Source organism: Oncorhynchus mykiss, chromosome 18, assembly GCF_013265735.2.
Source record: "Oncorhynchus mykiss isolate Arlee chromosome 18, USDA_OmykA_1.1, whole genome shotgun sequence".
Taxonomy (NCBI): domain Eukaryota; kingdom Metazoa; phylum Chordata; class Actinopteri; order Salmoniformes; family Salmonidae; genus Oncorhynchus; species Oncorhynchus mykiss.
The window spans coordinates 11525751-11549773 of record NC_048582.1 but is presented as its reverse complement, the minus strand read 5'-3'; the positions used below and the strand labels follow the sequence as shown (position 1 = coordinate 11549773).

The 24023-nt window shown below is 46.6% G+C and overlaps 1 protein-coding gene across 8 annotated transcripts in view; it reads left to right on the top strand.

Annotated features, from left to right (window-relative positions):
• Positions 1 to 24023, top strand: part of LOC110528752 (arf-GAP with GTPase, ANK repeat and PH domain-containing protein 1) — a 282636-nt gene that overhangs the window by 196334 nt on the left and 62279 nt on the right. For 7 of the 8 annotated variants that reach the window (XR_005037373.1, XM_036951836.1, XM_036951835.1 and 4 more), the window contains one exon: positions 11478 to 11639. Coding sequence is in view for 7 of the 8 variants with exons in the window: in XM_036951836.1 (XP_036807731.1) it covers positions 11478 to 11639 (162 nt within the window). In the remaining variant the exon portion in view is untranslated. The remainder of the gene's footprint in view (positions 1 to 11477; positions 11640 to 24023) is intronic. The other variant, XM_036951832.1, reaches the window with a different exon arrangement.

The following is a 24023-nucleotide window of genomic DNA, read 5'->3' as shown; positions in this document are numbered from 1 at the left end:
TGTGTGTCTATTGTGTATAACTGTGTGTGTGTATTGTGTGTCTGTGTATAGCTGTGTGTCTATTGTGTATAACTGTGTGTGTGTATTGTGTGTTTGTGTATAACTGTGTGTGTGTATTGTGTGTTTGTGTATAACTGTGTGTGTGTCTGTGTATAACTGTGTGTGTGTATTGTGTGTCCGTGTTTAACTGTGTTAGTGGATGTTGGGGTCCTGGAGGCGTTGAGAGCTCTGTTCTGAGCTTGTCTGAAAGCATCACGGCCCCTCAGCCTCTCTTTATATAAATAACCTTTACCCAGCCCCTTAACGAGCCTTACCCAACCCCTTAACGAGCCTTAACGAGGTGCCCCTCCTCTCTCTCCACTGTGTCGTGACTGGGATGAGTTGTGATAGCTGGATGACTAGTTGACCAGTGGCTCCAGGGCCTGAGGAGTCATCACCTTCTGCCCCCAGAGCCCAGCCCAATGAGAGCTCTCAGGGAGAAGAAAAGGAGCACGTCTTTGTAATTAGTTGTTCTGTAGTGGCCGTCGGCTATTTGCCCTCCTCTGTGGCCGTGGGCTTCTGAAGGACTCTCCTCTGTGGAGGGGCGGTTGTGTCTGAACAATAGTCTGCTGCTTTGAGACTGTCTTAATACGAACCCTTTATCTAAACCCCACACCTTTTACACCAGGCCTTGTGTAAGTTACCTGCCTGTTTTTAATCAGATCACATTATATTCTCTCTGCTCCTATCTACTCATGTATAATATTCATTTGCTGACGTGATGATTCACAGGAAAACAAGTCCCTTCAATCTAGACCTGTCATTTCTCCTATTGGTGGAGGGACCTAGTGCTCCACAGACAGTAATGAGTCCTATTGGAGGAGAGACCTAGTGCTCCACAGACAGTAATGAGTCCTATTTGAGGAGGGACCTAGTGCTCCACAGACAGTAATGAGTCCTATTGGATGAGGGACCTAGTGCTCCACAGACAGTAATGAGTCCTATTGGTGGAGAGACCTAGTGCTCCACAGACAGTAATGAGTCCTATTTGTGGAGAGACCTAGTGCTCCACAGACAGTAATGAGTCCTATTGGTGGAGAGACCTAGTGCTCCACAGACAGTAATGAGTCCTATTGGATGAGGAACCTAGTGCTCCACAGACAGTAATGAGTCCTATTGGTGGAGGGACCTAGTGCGCCACAGACAGTAATGAGTCCTATTGGTGGAGAGACCTTGTGCTCCACAGACAGTAATGAGTCCTATTGGTGGAGAGACCTTGTGCTCCACAGACAGTAAGGAGTCCTATTGGATGAGGAACCTAGTGCTCCACAGACAGTAATGAGTCCTATTGGTGGAGGGACCTAGTGCGCCACAGACAGTAATGAGTCCTATTGGATGAGAAATCTAGTGCTCCACAGACAGTAATGAGTCCTATTGGTGGAGGGACCTAGTGCTCCACAGACAGTAATGAGTCCTATTCGAGGAGGGACCTAGTGCTCCACAGACAGTAATGAGTCCTATTGGTGGAGGGACCTAGTGCTCCACGGACAGTAATGAGTCCTATTAGTGGAGGGACCTAGTGCTCCACAGACAGTAATGAGTCCTATTGGTGGAGGGACCTAGTGCGCCACAGACAGTAATGAGTCCTATTGGAGAATGAGAGAAGAGATGAAGACATCCACACACTAGAAGCCCTGTAGCCAGTAAGTGGAGCTGAGGACGGGAGAGGACAGCTGCAGGGTTGTTAGTGTGTGGATATGTGTCCTTTCTCCAGTTAAATAAATATAGGATGGTTATGACATCGATGGCCTCTGGTCTGTTTGCTACTCTGTGAACACGCCCCCTTTATCCTCTCTGCATTGAGCTGCCGTTTCCCCTTAATGGTGGAACAATGGGAGCAGTAATACTAATGAGTGTCTGTTTCATTAGGAGGCTGTTGTTCCCTAGACACCTCCAGGCCTGTAGGAGCCGGGGGGGGATGGACAAGGGAGGGAAAGGGGAGCAAGCTAGCGTTCCTCCCTACTCAGGCAGCTTGCTGTGGGGCTAATGGCTCGCTGGGCTGAGCTGGTCGAGGCCCACAGTCGCTCTAACTTTCAACCCTCTGACTAACATAGTGTTCCTATTTTCAGTCCTCCGTGGCTGGGGGGGGGTGTCCCTGGCAAGGCATCTTCCTCCTTCAGCTCAGGAATGCACACGCAGGAGCAACCCTGTTCCCTGGTTTTCCCTGTCCATGTCTCTCTTACAGTGGCTAACAATATAGTCTCTACTGCCTTTCCTAGCTTGATTGGGTGATGGGCTTTAAAATGACAGCCCTGTCAGGATATCTCAGCATTTCAGTGATCTGAACCTTTTGCCTCTGGTCCTGTGTGTTTTCCAGAACTGGAAACAGGAAGAAACGTATTTGTAGTTTGTGTGTGTGCGTGTGTGTGTGTGTGTGTGTGTGTGTGCGCGGTGCAGTGGCCCTGTGAAAGAGCCCATTGTGGGTGTGTGTGTGGGGGGGGGGGCAGCAGCAGGTGTCTTTGATTTGGCAGACCAGGCTGTGGAATTTCATGCCTCAGGAGCTGCACGGCCATCCTCTGATCTTCTACCGTAAAGTAGCCGACAGACAGGAAGTCACTTTACCTCCACTTCCTGTTTACTATCCTCACTCAGAGTTGGTCTGCTTCATGCTGTTGTCACTAGTTACCACAGCCATCAAAATAGCTTGTTGGTCTTAATTTAAGCTTAGGTATAAGGTTAGCAGTGTGTTTAAGGTTAGGTTTCAAATCAGATTTGAAGAAGAGAAATTGTAGTCATGGGCGGGGTTAAGCCAGAATTATGACTGTGTGGCTGTGGTAACTATTGAAGACCGCTTCACACACAAGGCTGGGATATTATTATGCATTTACTGTTAATGGTAATAACACATTTCATTTGTTGAGCGCTTTTAATTTACAGGCAGAAATCACAAAGCTCTTTACATTGTGAGCAACCATGTTATCGCCCTATCAAAGAGCACAACAGTGTCTCAATGAACCTCTCTTTATACCACAGGTTGAAGAAGAAGAGCGAGAGAGAGGCGAGAACGAGGAAGACTGTTAACCTCTAGCGTCGAGCAATCCCGTATCCGGGAGCGTAGTCATAGCCTCAAGCTCATTAGCATAACGCAACGTTAACTATTCATGAAAATCGCAAATGAAATGAAATAAATATATTGGCTCACAAGCTTAGCCTTTTGTTAACAACACTGTCATATCAGATTTTTAAAAAATGCTTTTCAACCATAGCAACACAAGCATTTGTGTAAGAGTATTGATAGCTAGCATAGCATTAAGCCTAACATTCAGCAGGCAACATTTTCACAAAAACAAGAAAAGCATTAAAATAAAATAATTTACCTTTGAAGAACTTCGGATGTTTTCAATGAGGAGACTCTCAGTTAGATAGCAAATGTTCAGTTTTTCCAAAAATATTATTTGTGTAGGAGAAATCGCTCCGTTTTGTTCATCACGTTTGGCTAAGAAAAAAACCAGAAAATTCAGTCATTACAACACCAAACTTTTTTCCAAATTAACTCCATAGTATCGACAGAAACATGGCAAACGTTGTTTAGAATCAATCCTCAAGGTGTTTTTCACATATCTATTCGATGATAAATCACTCGTGGCAGTTTGGTTTCTCCTCTGAACCAAATGGAAAAATGCACGCAGCTGGATATTACGCAATAGTTTTGACGGAGGACACCAAGCGGGCACCTGGTAAATGTAGTCTCTTATGGTCAATCTTCCAATGATATGCCTACAAATACGTCACAATGCTGCAGACACCTTGGGGAAACGTCAGAAAGTGTAGGCTCATTCCTGGCGCATTCACAGCCATATAAGGAGACATTGGAACACAGCGCATTCAAAATCTGGGACACTTCCTGTATGAAATTTCATCTTGGTTTCGCCTGTAGCATTAGTTCTGTGGCACTCACAGACAATATCTTTGCAGTTTTGGAAACGTCAAGAGTGTTTTCTTTCCAAAGCTGTCAATTACAGTGCCTTGCGAAAATATTCGGCCCCCTTGAACTTTGCGACCTTTTGCCACATTTCAGGCTTCAAACATAAAGATATAAAACTGTATATTTTTGTGAAGAATCAACAACAAGTGGGACACAATCATGAAGTGGAACGACATTTATTGGATATTTCAAACGTTTTTAACAAATCAAAAACTGAAAAATTGGGCGTGCAAAATTATTCAGCCCCTTTACTTTCAGTGCAGCAAACTCTCTCCAGAAGTTCAGTGAGGATCTCTGAATGATCCAATGTTGACCTAAATGACTAATGATGATAAATACAATCCACCTGTGTGTAATCAAGTCTCCGTATAAATGCACCTGCACTGTGATAGTCTCAGAGGTCCGTTAAAAGCGCAGAGAGCATCATGAAGAACAAGGAACACACCAGGCAGGTCCAAGATACTGTTGTGAAGAAGTTTAAAGCCGGATTTGGATACAAAAAGATTTCCCAAGCTTTAAACATCCCAAGGAGCACTGTGCTAGCGATAATATTGAAATGGAAGGAGTATCAGACCGCTGCAAATCTACCAAGACCTGGCCGTCCCTCTAAACTTTCAGCTCATACAAGGAGAAGACTGATCAGAGATGCAGCCAAGAGGCCCATGATCACTCTGGATGAACTGCAGAGATCTACAGCTGAGGTGGGAGACTCTGTCCATAGGACAACAATCAGTCGTATATTGCACAAATCTGGCCTTTATGGAAGAGTGGCAAGAAGAAAGCCATTTCTTAAAGATATCCATAAAAAGTGTTGTTTAAAGTTTGCCACAAGCCACCTGGGAGACACACCAAACATGTGGAAGAAGGTGCTCTGGTCAGATGAAACCAAAATTGGCAACAATTTTTGGCAACAATGCAAAACGTTATGTTTGGCGTAAAAGCAACACAGCTCATCACCCTGAACACACCATCCCCACTGTCAAACATGGTGGTGGCAGCATCATGGTTTGGGCCTGCTTTTCTTCAGCAGGGACAGGGAAGATGGTTAAAATTGATGGGAAGATGGATGGAGCCAAATACAGGACCATTCTGGAAGAAAACCTGATGGAGTCTGCAAAAGACCTGAGACTGGGACGGAGATTTGTCTTCCAACAAGACAATGATCAAAAACATAAAGCAAAATCTACAATGGAATGGTTCAAAAATAAACATATCCAGGTGTTAGAATGGCCAAGTCAAAGTCCAGACCTGAATCCAATCGAGAATCTGTGGAAAGAACTGAAAACTGCTGTTCACAAATGCTCTCCATCCAACCTCACTGAGCTCGAGCTGTTTTGCAAGGAGGAATGGGAAAAAATGTCAGTCTCTCGATGTGCAAAACTGATAGAGACATACCCCAAGCGACTTACAGCTGTAATCGCAGCAAAAGGTGGCGCTACAAAGTATTAACTTAAGGGGGCTGAATAATTTTGCACGCCCAATTTTTCAGTTTTTGATTTGTTAAAAAAGTTTGAAATATCCAATAAATGTTGTTCCACTTAATGATTGTGTCCCACTTGTTGTTGATTCTTCACAAAAAATACAGTTTTATATCTATGTTTGAAGCCTGAAATGTGGCAAAAGGTCGCAAAGTTCAAGGGGGCCGAATACTTTCGCAAGGCACTGTATATGCAGTCGAGCATCTTTTCGTGACAAAATATCTTGTTTAAAACGGGAATGTTTTTTTATCCAAAAATTAAAAGAGCGCCCCCTATATCGAAGAAGTTAACAGATACTGAGGGCGCCAGTGGAGGGATGATTGTAGAGAGACATGGGGGAGGCTGCGAGGGAGGGAGGGGACAGTGTGATATGTGAAGGTAGAGAGAGGAGGGAGGGAGGGGATAGTGTGATATGTGAAGGTAGTGATGTAGAGAGAGGAGGGGGATGCTGCGAGCGAGGGAGGGGATAGTGTGATATGTGAAGGTAGTGATGTAAAGAGATGAGGGGGAGGCTGCGAGGGAGGGAGGGGACAGTGTGATATGTGAAGGTAGAGAGAGGAGGGAGGGAGGGGATAGTGTGATATGTGAAGGTAGTGATGTAGAGAGAGGAGGGGGATGCTGCGAGCGAGGGAGGGGATAGTGTGATATGTGAAGGTAGTGATGTAGAGAGAGGAGGGGGAGGCTGGGTCGGGGGGAGATGAGAGGGAGGAGGGGCTGCAGATGTGAGGACTGTTAATCCCGGGCGGTTAATTGTGCGCTCCAGGATGGCATCTTGTCAGCAGAGATAAGTTGTCACGTTTTCCACTTGAGCTGAGACTAAACGATAGTCCAATAAGTTATGTCTGTCCTTGAGGCTGTCTGTTCTGTTCTGGGCAGCAGGCGCTACATCAGTGTGATAGGAGCTCGCTCCGTGCCAGCAGCCCCCCCAACCCCACTGTCCACATCAGTCCCGCCGCCCACGCTGATATTGATGGGAACTGAATGTTATTTTATTCCGCCGCAAGTCACAGCTGTCAGCTCAGCGCATGAAAAGTGAAGCGTCTCGTGGCCTCCTTGCCTGATATCCTGGGCCAGCCAGGGGAGGCGGAGGAGAACAGCCAAATGAATGGCAGCTTCATCCACTGGCTGCTATGAATGGCTCCATAGAGCTGGACACATCCACACTCAGACCCTGTATTACTGCTTCGCTAGCTGGACACATCCACACTCAGCTCCTGTATTACTGCTTCCCTAGCTGGACACATCCACACTCAGACCCTGTATTACTGCTTCCCTAGCTGGACACATCCACACTCAGACCCTGTATTACTGCTTCCCTAGCTGGACACATTCACACTCAGCTCCTGTATGACTGCTTCCCTAGCTGGACACATCCACACTCAGCTCCTGTATTACTGCTTCCCTAGCTGGACACATCCACACTCAGCTCCTGTATTACTGCTTCCCTAGCTGGACACATCCACACTCAGCTCCTGTATTACTGCTTCCCTAGCTGGACACGTCCACACTCAGACCCTGTATTACTGCTTCCCTAGCTGGACACATCCACACTCAGACCCTGTATTACTGCTTCCCTAGCTGGACACATCCACACTCAGCTCCTGTATTACTGCTTCCCTAGCTGGACACGTCCACACTCAGACCCTGTATTACTGCTTCCCTAGCTGGACACATCCACACTCAGACCCTGTATTACTGCTTCCCTAGCTGGACACATCCACACTCAGCTGCTGTATTACTGCTTCCCTAGCTGGACACATTCACACTCAGCTCCTGTATGACTGCTTCCCTAGCTGGACACATCCACACTCAGCTCCTGTATTACTGCTTCCCTAGCTGGACACGTCCACACTCAACTCCTGTATTACTGCTTCCCTAGCTGGACACATCCACACTCAGACCCTGTATTACTGCTTCCCTAGCTGGACACATCCAGACTCAGCTCCTGTATTACTGCTTCCCTAGCTGGACACGTCCACACTCAGACCCTGTATTACTGCTTCCCTAGCTGGACACATCCACACTCAGACCCTGTATTACTGCTTCCCTAGCTGGACACATCCACACTCAGCTGCTGTATTACTGCTTCCCTAGCTGGACACATTCACACTCAGCTCCTGTATGACTGCTTCCCTAGCTGGACACATCCACACTCAGCTCCTGTATTACTGCTTCCCTAGCTGGACACGTCCACACTCAACTCCTGTATTACTGCTTCCCTAGCTGGACACATCCACACTCAGACCCTGTATTACTGCTTCCCTAGCTGGACACATCCAGACTCAGCTCCTGTATTACTGCTTCCCTAGCTGGACACGTCCACACTCAGACCCTGTATTACTGCTTCCCTAGCTGGACACATCCACACTCAGACCCTGTATTACTGCTTCCCTAGCTGGACACATCCACACTCAGCTCCTGTATTACTGCTTCCCTAGCTGGACACATCCACACTCAGCTCCTGTATTACTGCTTCCCTAGCTGGACACATCCACACTCAGACCCTGTATTACTGCTTCCCTAGCTGGACACATCCACACTCAGACCCTGTATTACTGCTTCCCTAGCTGGACACATCCACACTCAGCTCCTGTGTTACTGCTTCCCTAGCTGGACACATCCACCCCCAAGCCTTAAGACTCCTGAACAGGTAACCAAATGGTTTTCCGGACTATTTACACTGTGCGCCCCCAACCCCTCTTTTACACTGCTGCTACTCTCTGTTTATCATATCTGCATAGTCACTTTAACTATACATTCATGTACATCCTACCTCAATAAGCCTGACTAACCGGTGTCTGTATATAGCCTTACTCTTATACTCTTATTTTCAAATGTCTTTTTACTGTTGTTTTATTTCTTTACTTACCTACACACACACACACACACACACACACACACACACACACACACACACACACACACACACACACACACACACACACACACACCTTTTTTTGGCACTATTGGTTAGAGCCTGTACGTCAGCATTTCACTGTAAGGTCTTTCACTGTAAGCTTTCTTTTAGTACATTTTAGGAAGCCGGGTTCATTTCCTGACCTGGGCTTCGTGGAATTTCTCTGCTTTTTATTCAGGAAACACGTTCATGTGGTACAAAAGAACTGATGTGTCGACAGCACAGAGGTAACGAAGGAACATGGAATAAGTACTTTAATTGCTTTTGTATTGAAGGGAGTATTTTATAGCGCTATAATGGTTGTATTCGGCGCACGTGACAAATAAACCTTGATTTGATCATTATAAATATGAATAAAATTCAGAAATGCCAGGTTGTAGATAATCTGTCTCATTTTCGTATTTGCACGATATTAAAGGAGTCTAAATGCCTACCCTGTCAGCGGCTTTCTGCATATATACCTTGTTTTATACACTTCCAATTTTGTCGCACGAAACCATTCAAAAGAAGTCCGAGGAGTTTTCTCCCACTTTTCCCGAAGTATTTGCATAACGTCGCAAACCCTGCTGCTGCGGTCATTGGATGGCAGTGGAACATGTTCTTCAAAGAGAGGATGGTGTAACGAGGGGTGTAATGTAATCTGAGATACTGGAAATAAGCCTTTTACAAGATGAAATCAAAGAGAGGATGGTGTAACGAGGGATGTAATGTAATCTGAGATACTGGAAATAAGCCTTTTACATGATGAAATCATGACAGGAGCGTTTGATTCTTATTAAAGAGATGGAGACCAGACCGGCTACTTTAGGAAAGGTACACATAGGCCTGTAGAGAGAATCAGTGAACTCACACCGGTCAGTCAAAGGCACCAGCGTATGTCAGACCAAGCAAATATTTCTCCTTTCCTTAAAACATATTTAAAAAACCTTGGCCTACCTTAGGCTTTCTAAATAATATATAAATAATGAATTATAGTATGAAATTGACAATCATTACTATAGAAACAAATACATACAACATGTCCATAGTCTAATTTTCACTAATGCTGATTATCAAGGAAAGATTTTTCAAATACTGTGAGGAACTATTCTAATAATTGGATGTAAAAATAAACAACTGCGGACTTCGTTGACTTGCAGTGTGAGGTGAGGAAGCTCACTCCTTTTTCTCTCCAATTTCCTGATATCCAATTGGTAGTTACAGTCTTGTCCCATCGTTGTAACTCCTCTACGGACTCGGGAGTGCCGAAGGTTGAGAACCATGCGTCCTCCGTAACACAACCCTGCCACGCCGCACTGCTTCTTGACACACTGATCGCTTAACCCGGAAGCCAGCCGCACCAATGTGTCGGAGGAAACACCGTACAGCCGGCGACCGAAGTCAGCGTGCATGCGCCCGGCCCGCCACAAGGAGTCTCTAGAGCGCGATGGGACAAGGACATCCCAGTCGACCAAACCCTCCCCTAACCCGGACGACGCTTGGCCAATTGTGTGCTGCCTCATGGGTCTCCCGGTCGCAGCCTGCTGCAACACAGCCTGGGATCGAACCCAGCTCTGTAGTGACGCCTCTATCACTGCGATACAGTGCCACTCGGGAGGCCAAGAAGCTCAGCTTTATTAGTGTTGGTGAGTTAAGACTATCAGAAATCAGACATCCCCGAATGGGCCCTTTCCTTCATTGAATGTTTGCGAGAAGCAGGCCAGGTGTTTCTATGCACGCTCAGGGGTGTGCAGTCTGTCTACATTAACAGGACAGAGAAACCAGACACATGCTCATTGCTCACATGGAGCATGTAAATGATGGTATGAAATAAACCACAACTTGTTTCTCACAAGTGTAGCAGGTTGTGGGCTCTGCTAACAACGTTTCCACTCCGAGAATGATAATAGTAAATTACTATTATTAATACATCCATTAACAGAAATGAATGTAACTAAATGACAGGGATAAATGGTAAATTTCCTGTTTTACAAACAGTAGTCTACCACGTGCATTCATAAAAGAGCATTGCGGGCCGTCTCTGTGTAGCCCAGGCTACTATTCTACTTAGCAGGGATAGGAGGGCATTCATTTTGTTTTGGTCTCGCCTAGGATGGGTTATCGCCTAGGATGGGTTATGGACCAGGACCGGCCCTGATCAGCGTTGATTAGTCTAGAAATTAAGAAAAGATTCTGTATCAAATGATACTGTACCATGCCAGGTTGGAGAGGATTGGCCAGTTGTCCGTTTGACAACATTAGCGCGTTATAGGCCTTAGAGCCAGAACAACATTGTCCACTGCTGTTGAATAATGAATGAATAGTCAGACACTTCCCCCAAAATGTAAAATACCTATTTATTTATTTACTAGCAAGCAATGAAAATGTGCATTGAATAAAAGAAAGTCAACACATCATAGTGCCATAGTCTATAGAGCTGAACACCCCCGCATCTAGCAGATGAGCTGCTCCAGCATCAAAGTGCCATAGTCTATAGAGCTGAACACCCCCGCATCTAGCAGATGAGCTGCTCCAGCATCAAAGTGCCATAGTCTATAGAGCTGAACACCCCCGTATCTAGCAGATGAGCTGCTCCAGCATCAAAGTGCCATAGTCTATAGAGCTGAACACCCCCGTATCTAGCAGATGAGCTGCTCCAGCATCAAAGTGCCATAGTCTATAGAGCTGAACACCCCCGTATCTAGCAAATGAGCTGCTACAGCATCAAAGTGCCATAGTCTATAGAGCTGAACACCCCCGTATCTAGCAGATGAGCTGCTCTAGCATCAAAGGACAGTTGGAAAGAGGAAGAGATGTAGAAAGTTTAATAGACCAAGTCAGCAAAACAACTGTTTATAATCATTAGTAAAGTTTATCTACATGAAAATAAAGTTAAATATATATATTTTTATCCTAAAATGAATGTAGGCATGTTTTAAATGCTTTTGGGGGTTATTTTATTTTCATGCCAGTCTTCATCCATAACCGTCAGTTACAGGGTCATTACCTTCACAGCCCTAGCTGCTGTTTACTCTTGCGTTCTCAACATATTTTCAAAAGTATTTCTGGTCCTTCATTGCTTTCGTCTTGTTGTTGTTGAGGAGCGGTATTATCTAACGGTCTGTCTCTTTCCCTGTAGACACGGGTCTGGGAGAGTCTGTGTGCTCCAGCCCCTCCATCTCCAACACCACCAGCCCTAAGATGGACCCGCCCCCCTCGCCGCACGCCAACCGCAAGAAGCACCGCCGGAAGAAGAGCACCAGCAACTTCAAAGCCGACGGCCTCTCTGGTACTGGGGAAGGTAACGCCATCTCCCCTCCCCTCTCCGTTTTCCAGCCCTGGTCCGCCCGCTAAAACGCTCCCCCTAGCTAACAGACACCTAGTCTATACACTAGCTGGGTCCTAGGTGCTAAGCTCGACTATTGAATGAATGTGTCTGGAAAAGAATGGAGCAACAAACCTAGGAAGTACAAAACTATGATGAACCTGGTGATTTTAGATAACTAATGATTGTCAACTATGACTTAATATCTGACCCTTTAGCTGTCTTGGACCAGGTAACTTTTTTAAAGAGATTTTATTCCAATGATCTTAAACCAGATAAACAAATGGTACATTAAATGAATGAAATAACGTATTTGAATATGATAAGGCACCGTATGCTGCCGTAGGAACAGGTATGGGAAACGCAGCCATGTCTTCCCACGAGCCCCCTGACATCACTCTGCTTGTGGAAGGGGGTTCTCCATTCTTTTCTCTCATCCCTCCATTCCTCCTCTCTTTCTGTCTGTCTGTCAGTCAGATGTGTGTTTTCAGCACTGCTAATAGTAAACATGACATACTACTCTGTCACGATGAATGGCTTGCTCATAAACACACGTTTACTTGTGGATACACAGGTTTATAGGCTCAAATACACCATCTTGGGGTATCAAACACACTGATGCATCCTCACTCATGCACACACACACACACACACACACACACACACACACATACACAAAACGTCACCCACCATTGTGAATGGGAGTGGAACAGATGCAGAGTTGATAGCAGATGTGTGATGTAATGTGTAGCACTTCCATCAGAGGGAATCACGTGGCTGACAAGACAAGTGCCTGTCTTCTGTCTCTGTCTGGGGTCACTCCATCTCCTCTCCTGCCTGCTTGCCTGGCTGGCTGGGACTGGGAGGAATACTGGAGCAGATAGACATTACTGGGAATGGGACATTATAATGTAGGGGGCTGAATGTGTAATATATTTCACCTAGCTCGCAAACAGCCTATTTTCAATGGAGGAAATGTATTAATTGACATGACTGTGTGTGCTGCTCATTTGTGTTTATCTGAGGTGAGTGATCTGACACCCTTTGAAATCATTTGTGTTTATCTGAGGTGAGTGATCTGACACCGTTTGAAATCATTTGTGTTTATCTGAGGTGAGTGATCTGACACCGTTTGAAATCATTGTAGCACCCAGCGTGCTTTATGAAACTACCAAAGGTGTCCAGCGACTGGTTCATATCTTCGCTCTTGAAACTGATTTAATATTTGTCCAATCTCCTTCATAGTTAGAATGGGACTGGCAGTAGTAGCAGCCATTTTATTGGCTGCTGACCATAGAATGTATTTTTTTGTATATAATATTTCCACCATCGTTTCCTATGACTGTAAAAGAGCTGGACATCAGAACTGCTATCGCTAACCTTGATTTGGACAAGGTGAAACTTGTATTGATCATCCCGGGCCAGGCCCAAAGCCCGACACAAAGGAGGAGTCAGAGATGGCGTTATAGAGGCCGGCGTGCAGGATACATGACGAGACTATATCGGAGAGTGGATAAACCACCTCTACCCACGGGCTATTGGCGAACATGCAATCACTGGAGAATAAACTGGATGAGCGCTGTTCGAGACTATCCTGTCAACGTGATCTGAAGAACTGTAATATCCTGTGTTTCTCTGAGTCGTGGCTGAACAAGGACATGGTAAATATAAATCAAGGTTGTTTTTATATACAGCGGCAGAACAGAGCAGTGGCATCGGGGAAGCTCAGGGGAGGTGGTGTCTCTTATCAACAGCTGGTGCGCGATCTCTAATATTAAGGAAGTCTCGAGGTTTTGCTCGCCTGAGTTAAAATACCCCATGATAAACTTTAGACCATACTATTTACCAAGAGTAAATACTGTCCTTTCCCACCTGGACAAAAGGAACAACTATGTGAGAATGCTGTTCATTGACTTCAGCTCAGCGTTCAACACCATAGTCCACTCCAAGCTCATCACTATGCTAAGGACCCAAACACCTCCCTCTGCAACTTGATCCTGGATTTCCTGGCGGGCTTGACGAGCTTGAAGTTCCTTGTGTCCACATCACTAAGGAATGATCATGGTCCATGAAGAGAGCACAACAACACCTCTTCCCCCTCAGGAGGCTGAAAAGATTCTGCATGGGTCCTTAGATCCTCAAACGGTTCTACAGCTGCTCCACTGAGAGCATCTTGACTGGCTGCATCACCTCTTGATATGGCAACTGCTTGGCATCTGGCAAGCATTACCGATGCACCAAGTCTGGATCCAACAGGACCCTGAACAGCTTCTACCCCCAAGCCATAAGACTGCTAAATATTTAGTCTGGGTAGCTATTGGTTAACTATTTGACTATCTGCTTTGACCATTTTTACACAAACTCTTTTGACTCATCACATACGCTGCTGTTACAGTTCATTATCATCCTGTTGCCTAGTCACTTTCTCTACTGATATGTACATATCTACCTCAATTACCTCGTACTACTGCACATTGACTCCCTACTGGTACCCTGTGTATATAACCAAGTTATCATTGACTCAGTACTGGTACCCCGTGTATATAACCAAGTTATCATTGACTCCCTCCTGGTACCCCGTGTATATAACCAAGTTATCATTGACTCAGTACTGGTACCCCGTGTATATAACCAAGTTATCATTGACTCAGTACTGGTACCCCGTGTATATAACCAAGTTATCATTGACTCCCTACTGGTACCCTGTGTATATAACCAAGTTATCATCGACTCAGTACTGGTACCCCGTGTATATAACCAAGTTATCATTGACTCCCTCCTGGTACCCCGTGTATATAACCAAGTTATCATTGACTCAGTACTGGTACCCCGTGTATATAACCAAGTTATCATTGACTCAGTACTGGTACCCCGTGTATATAACCAAGTTATCATTGACTCAGTACTGGTACCCCGTGTATATAACCAAGTTATCATTGACTCAGTACTGGTACCCCGTGTATATAACCAAGTTATCATTGACTCCCTACTGGTACCCTGTGTATATAACCAAGTTATCATCGACTCCCTACTGGTACCCCGTGTATATAACCAAGTTATCATTGGCTCGGTACTGGTACCCCGTGTATAGAGCCAAGTTATCATCGACTCCCTACTGGTACCCCGTGTATATAACCAAGTTATCATTGACTCAGTACTGGTACCCCGTGTATATAACCAAGTTATCATCTACTCAGTACTGGTACCCCGTGTATATAACCAAGTTATCATTGACTCAGTACTGGTACCCCGTGTATATAACCAAGTTATCATTGACTCAGTACTGGTACCCCGTGTATATAACCAAGTTATCATTGACTCCCTACTGGTACCCCGTGTATATAACCAAGTTATCATTGACTCAGTACTGGTACCACGTGTATATAACCAAGTTATCATTGACTCCCTACTGGTACCCCGTGTATATAACCAAGTTATCATTGACTCAGTACTGGTACCCCGTGTATATAACCAAGTTATCATCTACTCAGTACTGGTACCCCGTGTATATAACCAAGTTATCATCGACTCCCTACTGGTACCCCGTGTATATAACCAAGTTATCATTGACTCAGTACTGGTACCCCGTGTATATAACCAAGTTATCATCTACTCAGTACTGGTACCCCGTGTATATAACCAAGTTATCATTGACTCAGTACTGGTACCCCGTGTATATAACCAAGTTATCATTGACTCAGTACTGGTACCCCGTGTATATAACCAAGTTATCATTGACTCCCTACTGGTACCCCGTGTATATAACCAAGTTATCATTGACTCAGTACTGGTACCCCGTGTATATAACCAAGTTATCATTGACTCAGTACTGGTACCCTGTGTATATAACCAAGTTATCATTGACTCAGTACTGGTACCCTGTGTATATAACCAAGTTATCATCGACTCCCTACTGGTACCCCGTGTATATAACCAAGTTATCATTGACTCAGTACTGGTACCACGTGTATATAGCCAAGTAATCGTTACTCATTGTGGATTAATTCCTTTCCCAGCACGCTTTTCCCGAAGGCCGAGCATTGTGAGACGCTCCCCCAGCCTGCCGGCCTTTGAAGGCCGAGCATTGTGAGACGCTCCCCCAGCCAGCCGGCCTCTGAAGGCCGAGCATTGTGAGACGCTCCCCCAGCCAGCCGGCCTCTAAAGGCTGAGCATTGTGAGACGCTCCCCCAGCCAGCCGGCCTCTGAAGGCCGAGCATTGTGAGACGCTCCCCCAGCCAGCCGGCCTCTGAAGGCCGAGCATTGTGAGACGCTCCCCCAGCCAGCCGGCCTCTGAAGGCCGAGCATTGTGAGACGCTTCCCCCAGCCAGCCGGCCTCTGAAGGCCGAGCATTGTGAGATGCTCCCCCGGCCAGCCGGCCTCTGTGCAGCCCCTTCGCCCCATTTGTCAGCGGGGCACTTAAGTGAAATATTATAAATAATCCACCGTATTGAAATCTTTTATCAGCTGTGGCACTTTCATTATTCAATAAGCGATTAGTAACAGTCTCCCAATTTAGCCATTAAGCACCACGCGACAGCGTGGGGCCTCTCTACGCCTGTCACACCACGACCCAGATGAAGTATCAGCCTGTCACACACACCCGTTATTCATGAGGCGAGGGACCGGGGCGGGCCGCCCTCTGCTCCACTCTGGTCCGTACCCACCCTCGCCGCTCCTTCTCCTTTAGCCCAGGTAGGGCCACCGTGAGGTTATACGTCACTCTATCTCTCCATGTCTCTCTCTTTTCTATCTCCTTCATTTCTCTCTCTCCATGTCTCTCTCTGTGTCTTTCTCTCCTCTCTCCATGTCTCTCTCCTCCCTCTCCATGTCTCTCTCCTCCCTCTCATGTCTCTCTCCTCCCTCTCATCTCTCTCTCCTCCATGTCGCTCTCTCCTCTCTCCATGTCTCTCTCCTTGGTGTCTCTCCTCCCTCTCATCTCTCTCTCCTCCATGTCTCTCTCTCCTCTATCCATGTCTCTCTCTCCTCTCTCCATGTCTCCTTAGTGTCTCTCTCCTCCATGTCTCTCTCTCCTCTCTCCATGTCTCTCTCCTTGGTGTCTCTCTCCTCCATGTCTCTCTCTCCTCTATCCATGTCTCTCTCTCCTCTCTCCATGTCTCCTTGGTGTCTCTCATCTCTCTTCTCTCTCCTCTTTCCATGTCGCTCTCCTCTTTCCATGTCTATCTCTCATCTCTCTTGTCTCTCCTTGTCTCCTTCCTCTCTTGTCTCCTTCTCTCTGTCTCTTTTTCCTCTCTCTCTCTCTTTCATCTATCTGTTCTCTTTCCTCTCTTGTCTCCTTCTCTCCATGTCTCTTACCTCTCTCTCTCTCTTTCATCTATCTGGTCTCTTTCCTATTGTCTCTCCTTCTCTCCATGTCTCTCTTTCATCTCTCTCTCTCTTTCATCTATCTGGTCTCTTTCCTCTTGTCTCCCCTTCTCTCCATGTCTCTCTTTCCTCTCTCTCTCTCTTTCATCTATCTGGTCTCCATCTCCATGTCACTCTCTCTGTTTTCTATTTCTCTTGTTTTCTTTCTCCTTCAGATGTTAGTAAATATACATTAAAAAATTGTGTTAATTGTCTGATATTACATTATACTCACCATACTTTCCGTGTGTGTGTGTGTGTGAACTGAAAGGGATACTTCAGGATGGGATACTGAAAGGGATAGTTGAGTTAGCGCAATGCCTGGAAGTCTATGGTATCTACTAGCATGCTAGCAGTTACCATAGACTTCCAGTCATTGCGCTAATGCTAGTTAGCAACGTCCTTCAAACTGCACACAGGCACCTAACAAATGGTATCCACGATTTCATCGGACTCTGGGGAAGTAGATAAAGGGCTTCATTGCCAACATCCTGAAGTATCCCTTTAAGGTTGTGAGGAAACAGCAGGATTCCTACATGGCTAAAACAGGGGATCCTTTTATTTCTAATGAAAAGCTACTCTTCCTCTCTTCCTCCCTCTCTTCCTCCCCCTCTTCTCCCTCTCTCCCTAAAACAAAGACGCCACTCATCCTCTTCCTTTCTTCCTGCCACTAAGCCAGACCCCCCCCCTCCCCCCACAAGCTTGACACGTGGAGACCCCCGAATCTCTACCCCTCCATCCCTCTCCTCCCCCTTTCCTCTCTTTCACAGCCACCTGCATCAGGTGTATCATTCCTCCTCTGTGTGCTCCGTCGATCACAGCCCACAATTAACTGTCTCTGTAAGAGCACCTCGTTAGTTGCCTAGCACCCCCTGGTTACATACACTACAGCACGGGGTCCGGCTCCTCGCTGCGCGGGACCTTTGAAAGGGGATCTGACCGCGAGCCCGCTGGAGATACCAAAGTTGTCCCTCAGATTCGAGACTGGGGACATGAAAGCGCCCCTTTGGCCCCTTTGAGATGGGAGGTGGAGATGAGGCCCCACACAGAGCGGCAGACCAGCTGCAGATCCCTCCCTCCTGGAGGGAGAAAGAGGCATTCCTGGAGAGGAGATGTTAGTCAGTCAGGACAGAACACTCTATGATCTGGTATGGGATCAAAGGATCAGGTGGTTAGATAGCGGACTGGGTGATTGGGGGATTCATTCCACACAGGTTGTTAGAGAGAGCAGAAGTGGGTGTGGTTTGTGTTGTGACTGAAGCATCTTGATGCATCTATCATTTAGCCCTTAGAGGGGAGGTGGGTCTGCCGAACCGCTTTGGCCATTTCCCTAAAATGGAAGATAATTAAGGTCACTTTGTAGCCATAGAGGTACAGCAGGTGTGACACTAAAGGTCAACTTGTTAAAGGTCCCAGGTGGTCTTTCCCATGCACAAGACCATTATTCGTTGGATGTACAAAGGACCCAAATATTTTAGACACCACACACACACACACACACACACACTGTGGGTGCAGATGTAAATGACTTGAACATATATTGGGGTATTTCTTTGTGATTGCTCCAGATTCCTGTGTGTGGGAGAATAGCGCCTTGAAGGACAATAAGACCGAGGCTCGTACAAGCAGTCTAACATTTAAACCTCACACCCCCATTACCAGAATGTTCCCTTGTCCTATGCTGTAGCGGGGGACTGGTGAATAAATGTACTTTCTCTTCTGATATCGTTGTGTAGCAAATGTTCTTCTAGGCCTCGGGGGATGTTGGGAAATAACAGTAGCGTCGGCGGGGGCTGTGAGGGTTCAGGGGCGAGATGCGAGGGGGAATAAGTGTGTATTTAGAGTGTAGTATGTACCTCATTATAGAAGGTGAAAGCAGAAGTCACATAGTCTAGGACCTGAACACATTCAGTGGGAGAGGGAAACATTTTACCCCTCTGCCCCCCTCTGATAACCTTTTCTTAGCTTGGATTTGTTTAACGTCTAGTTTTTAAACCAGTTCTATTCGACTTGTTCTATATATTTTTTGAGTTTCCATTCTGTGCACATACCACTGCCAGGTTGTCATGGTAAATTAGAAGTCTCTGTGAAGGATGTTAAGGCAGTACTGTTCAGCTTCAACTGTTCCTGTGTTGCTTCTACTGCTGACTTGTGATTTGTCACTGCATCTCACCTTAGCCCCTCCCACACAAGTCCATGCCCAGCCCATGACTCCTCCCCCTCTAATGCTGCTGGTTGATTACACCTGACTCCTCCCCCTCTAGTGCTGCTGGTTGATTACACCTGTCTCCTCCCCCTCTAGTGCTGCTGGTTGATTACACCTGACTCCTCCCCCCTCTAGTGCTGCTGGTTGATTACACCTGACTCCTCCCCCTCTAGTGCTGCTGGTTGATTACACCTGACTCCTCCCCCTCTAGTGCTGCTGGTTGATTACACCTGACTCCTCCCCCTCTAGTGCTGCTGGTTGATTACACCTGACTCCTCCCCCTCTAGTGCTGCTGGTTGATTACACCTGACTCCTCCCCCTCTAGTGCTGCTGGTTGATTACACCTGACTCCTCCCCCTCTAGTGCTGCTGGTTGATTACACTTGACTCCTCCCTCTCTAGTGCTGCTGGTTGATTACACTTGACTCCTCCCTCTCTAGTGCTGCTGGTTGATTACACTTGACTCCTCCCTCTCTAGTGCTGCTGGTTGATTACACCTGACTCCTCCCCATCTCGTGCTGCTGGTTGATTACACTTGACTCCTCCCCCTCTAAGGCTGCTGGTTGATTACACCTGACTCCTCCCTCTCTAGTGCTGCTGGTTGATTACACTTGACTCCTCCCCCTCTAAGGCTGCTGGTTGATTACACCTGACTCCTCCCTCTCTAGTGCTGCTGGTTGATTACACTTGACTCCTCCCCCTCTAAGGCTGCTGGTTGATTACACCTGACTCCTCCCTCTCTAGTGCTGCTGGTTGATTACACCTGACTCCTCCCCCTCTAGTGCTGCTGGTTGATTACACTTGACTCCTCCCTCTCTAGTGCTGCTGGTTGATTACACTTTTCTCCTTTTTTAGTCTTTATATTTGTGTTGTCTTCAATCTTCTCCGCTGTCCTCTTCTCTCCATCTCTCCTCCTGCCGCCCGTCGGGACGCAGCCAAACGTCAAGCGTGGAAACTTAACCGCGTCGGTAGTCTGCGTAACATATACAGTAACAGCAACTGGGAAGGTAACTAACTAACTGGTTAACCCACCATGATGGAGAGAGTAACAACAACTGGGAAGGTAACTAACTAACTGACTAGTTAACCCACCATGATGGAGAGAGTAACAGCAACGGGGAAGGTAACTAACTAACTGACTGGTTAACCCAACATGATGGAGAGAGTAACAGCAACTGGGAAGGTAACTAACTAACTGACTAGTTAACCCACCATGATGGAGAGAGTAACAGCAACGGGGAAGGTAACTAACTAACTGACTGGTTAACCCACCATGATGGAGAGAGTAACAGCAACTGGGAAGGTAACTAACTGACTGGTTAACCCACTATGATGGAGAGAGTAACAGCAACTGGGAAGGTAACTAACTAACTGACTTGTTAACCCACCATGATGGAGAGAGTAACAGCAACTGGGAAGGTGACTAACTAACTGACTGGTTAACCCACCATGATGGAGAGAGTAACAGCAACTGGGAAGGTAACTAACTAATTGACTAGTTAACCCACCATGATGGAGAGAGTAACAGCAACTGGGAAAGTAACTAACTAACTGACTAGTTAACCCACCATGATGGAGAGAGTAACAGCAACTGGTAAGGTAACTAACTGACTGACTGGTTAACCCACCATGATGGAGAGAGTAACCGCAACTGGGAAGGTAACTAACTGACTAGTTAACCCACCATGATGGAGAGTGTAACAGCAACTGGGAAGGTAACTAACTGACTAGTTAACCCACCATGATGGAGAGAGTAACAGCAACTGGGAAGGTAACTAACTAACTGACTGGTTAACCCACCATGATGGAGAGAGTAACAGCAACTGGCAAGGTAACTAACTAACTGACTAGTTAACCCACCATGATGGAGAGAGTAACAGCAACTGGGAAGGTAACTAACTAACTGACTGGTTAACCCACCATGATGGAGAGAGTAACAACAACTGGGAAGGTAACTAACTAACTGACTGGTTAACCCACCATGATGGAGAGAGTAACAGCAACTGGGAAGGTAACTAACTAACTGACTGGCTAACCCACCATGATGGAGAGAGTAACAGCAACTGGGAAGGTAACTAACTAACTGACTGGTTAACCCACCATGATGGTGAGAGTAACAACAACTGGGAAGGTAACTAACTAACTGACTGGTTAACCCACCATGATGGAGAGAGTAACAGCAACTGGGAAGGTAACTAACTAACTAACTAACTGACTAGATAACCCACCATGATGGAGAGAGTAACAGCAACTGGCAAGGTAACTAACTAACTGACTGGTTAACCCACCATGATGGAGAGAGTAACAGCAACTGGCAAGGTAACTAACTAACTGACTGGTTAACCCACCATGATGGAGAGAGTAACAGCAACTGGGAAGGTAACTAACTAACTAAGTGACTGGTTAACCCACCATGATGGAGAGAATTCACACACCCAAGATGGCAGCCTTCCACTCCACCATGTCCACCTGTCTCCATCTTTGCCCTTTGACCTTTCTCAGTGGACATGTTTGGGCCTGATGTCCATGTGTACTTTCCTCTGCCCCCCCATCTCCCTGTCCCCCCTCTCACTGCCAAGTAAGACACCTTAGACACACAGAGCATCCTGGAGCATGCACTATCTCTGGTGTCATGGACGTCAGTGCGTGTGTGTGGTGCCTTGTGACTTTTCTCCCCTGTGCTTCGGCAGTCCCCAACTTAACTCGTGGCTCATGGTTTTTACTGTATGTGATGGACAGCATCAGGCATCATAATCAACAGCAGGAAGAGTTCCCTATATTCCATTGGCCAACCCCCCCCCCCCTTATATTATGTACTTGTTCAATAAGAAATAAATATTTATTTCTTGAGACGTGAGCAATTGCTGCACTATTTTCCAGGTTATTAATGCTGTAAAATGGTGGTAATACTATAGGGAGTAATGACCTGTTTCACCAAGCAATACTGTGTGCACTGACATTTAAGGCTTTTAATTTCTGTTTCCTGAGCCTCACCCCCCCCCTCCTTCCCCCTCTCCCTTTTTCCAGACGCATCCCCCCCCTCATTGCAGTCCCCAGACCCACCCAACCCCACATACACCCTCTCTCAGTTGGGTTACTCTAGCAGGGCCTGGGCCTAAGCCCTGGTCCATCCACATGTTTAGTGCTGCCTTTCCTCTGTACTGCCTGGAATTGGTGAACGGTCTATATGATATTTGGGTGTGTATTGTTGTGCTGTTAAAGATTGGCCATGTCAGAGTTCACAAATTGCCCCGACGACAGCACCACTCTCTCTCTCGCTCTTTGCTCTCTCTCTTGCTCTCCCCTGTAGCTCAGAGCAGTGGTGTGATTACTACGAGTGGCGGGGCGATGGAGAGTGCGAGTGTGTCCCCCTGCGTGTGTGCCTGAAACAGTATATCAAATAAAGGCTGATGTGTGTGTGTGTGTGTGTGCCCATTTCCCTTTGAGAAATCTCAGGTTAACAGATAGCTTATGTTGTGATACACATATCAAATCTAACCAAGGGCCTTCTCACACTGCCAGACAGGTTTCAATTCAGGCTGCGCTATATCAGAGACGTATAGGAGACAGACAGACACAGGCTGTGGTATATCAGAGACGTATAGGAGACAGACAGACAGACACAGGATGTGGTATATCAGAGCAGTATTGGAGAAAGACAAGATGTGGTATATCAGGGCAGTATAGGAGAGAGACAGACAGGCTGTGGTATATCAGAGCAGTATTGGAGAAAGACAAGATGTGGTATATCAGGGCAGTATAGGAGAGAGACAGACAGGCTGTGGTATATCAGGGCAGTATAGGAGACAGACATGCTGTGGTATATCAGGGCAGTATATGAGACAGACAGGCTGTGGTATATCAGGGCAGTATATGAGACAGACAGGCTGTGGTATATCAGGGCAGTATAGGAGCCAGACAGGCTGTGGTATATCAGGGCAGTGTAGGAGACAGACAGGCTGTGGTATATCAGGGCAGTGTAGGAGACAGACAGGCTGTGGGATATCAGGGCAGTGTAGGAGACAGGCTGTGGTATATCAGGGCAGTATAAGAGATAGACAGGCTGTGGTAAATCAGGGCAGTGTAGGAGAGAGACAGGCTGTGGTATATCAGGGCAGTGTAGGAGAGAGACAGGCTGTGGTATATCAGGGCAGTGTAGGAGAGAGACAGGCTGTGGTATATCAGGGCAGTGTAGGAGACAGACAGGCTGTGGTATATCAGGGCAGTATAGGAGAGAGACAGACAGGCTGTGGTATATCAGGGCAGTATATGAGACAGACAGGCTGTTGTATATCAGGGCAGTATAGGAGACAGACAGACTGTGGTATAACAGGGCAGTGTAGGAGAGAGACAGACATGCTGTGGTATATCAGGGCAGTATAGGAGAGAGACAGGCTGTGGTATATCAGGGCAGTGTAGGAGAGAGACATGCTGTGGTATATCAGGGCAGTATAGGAGAGAGACAGACAGGCTGTGGTATATCAGGGCAGTATAGGAGAGAGACAGACAGGCTGTGGTATATCAGGGCAGTGTAGGAGACAGACAGGCTGTGGTATATCAGGGCAGTGTAGGAGACAGACAGGCTGTGGTATATCAGGGCAGTGTAGGAGACAGACAGGCTGTGGTATATCAGGGCAGTGTAGGAGACAGACAGGCTGTGGTATATCAGGACAGTGTAGGAGACAGACAGGCTGTGGTATATCAGGGCAGTGTAGGAGACAGGCTGAGGCAGCCTGTCATGACTCATGACTCTGTGGGCCTCCCAGTAATGGCCACCTCATTTCAGGGTTAGCA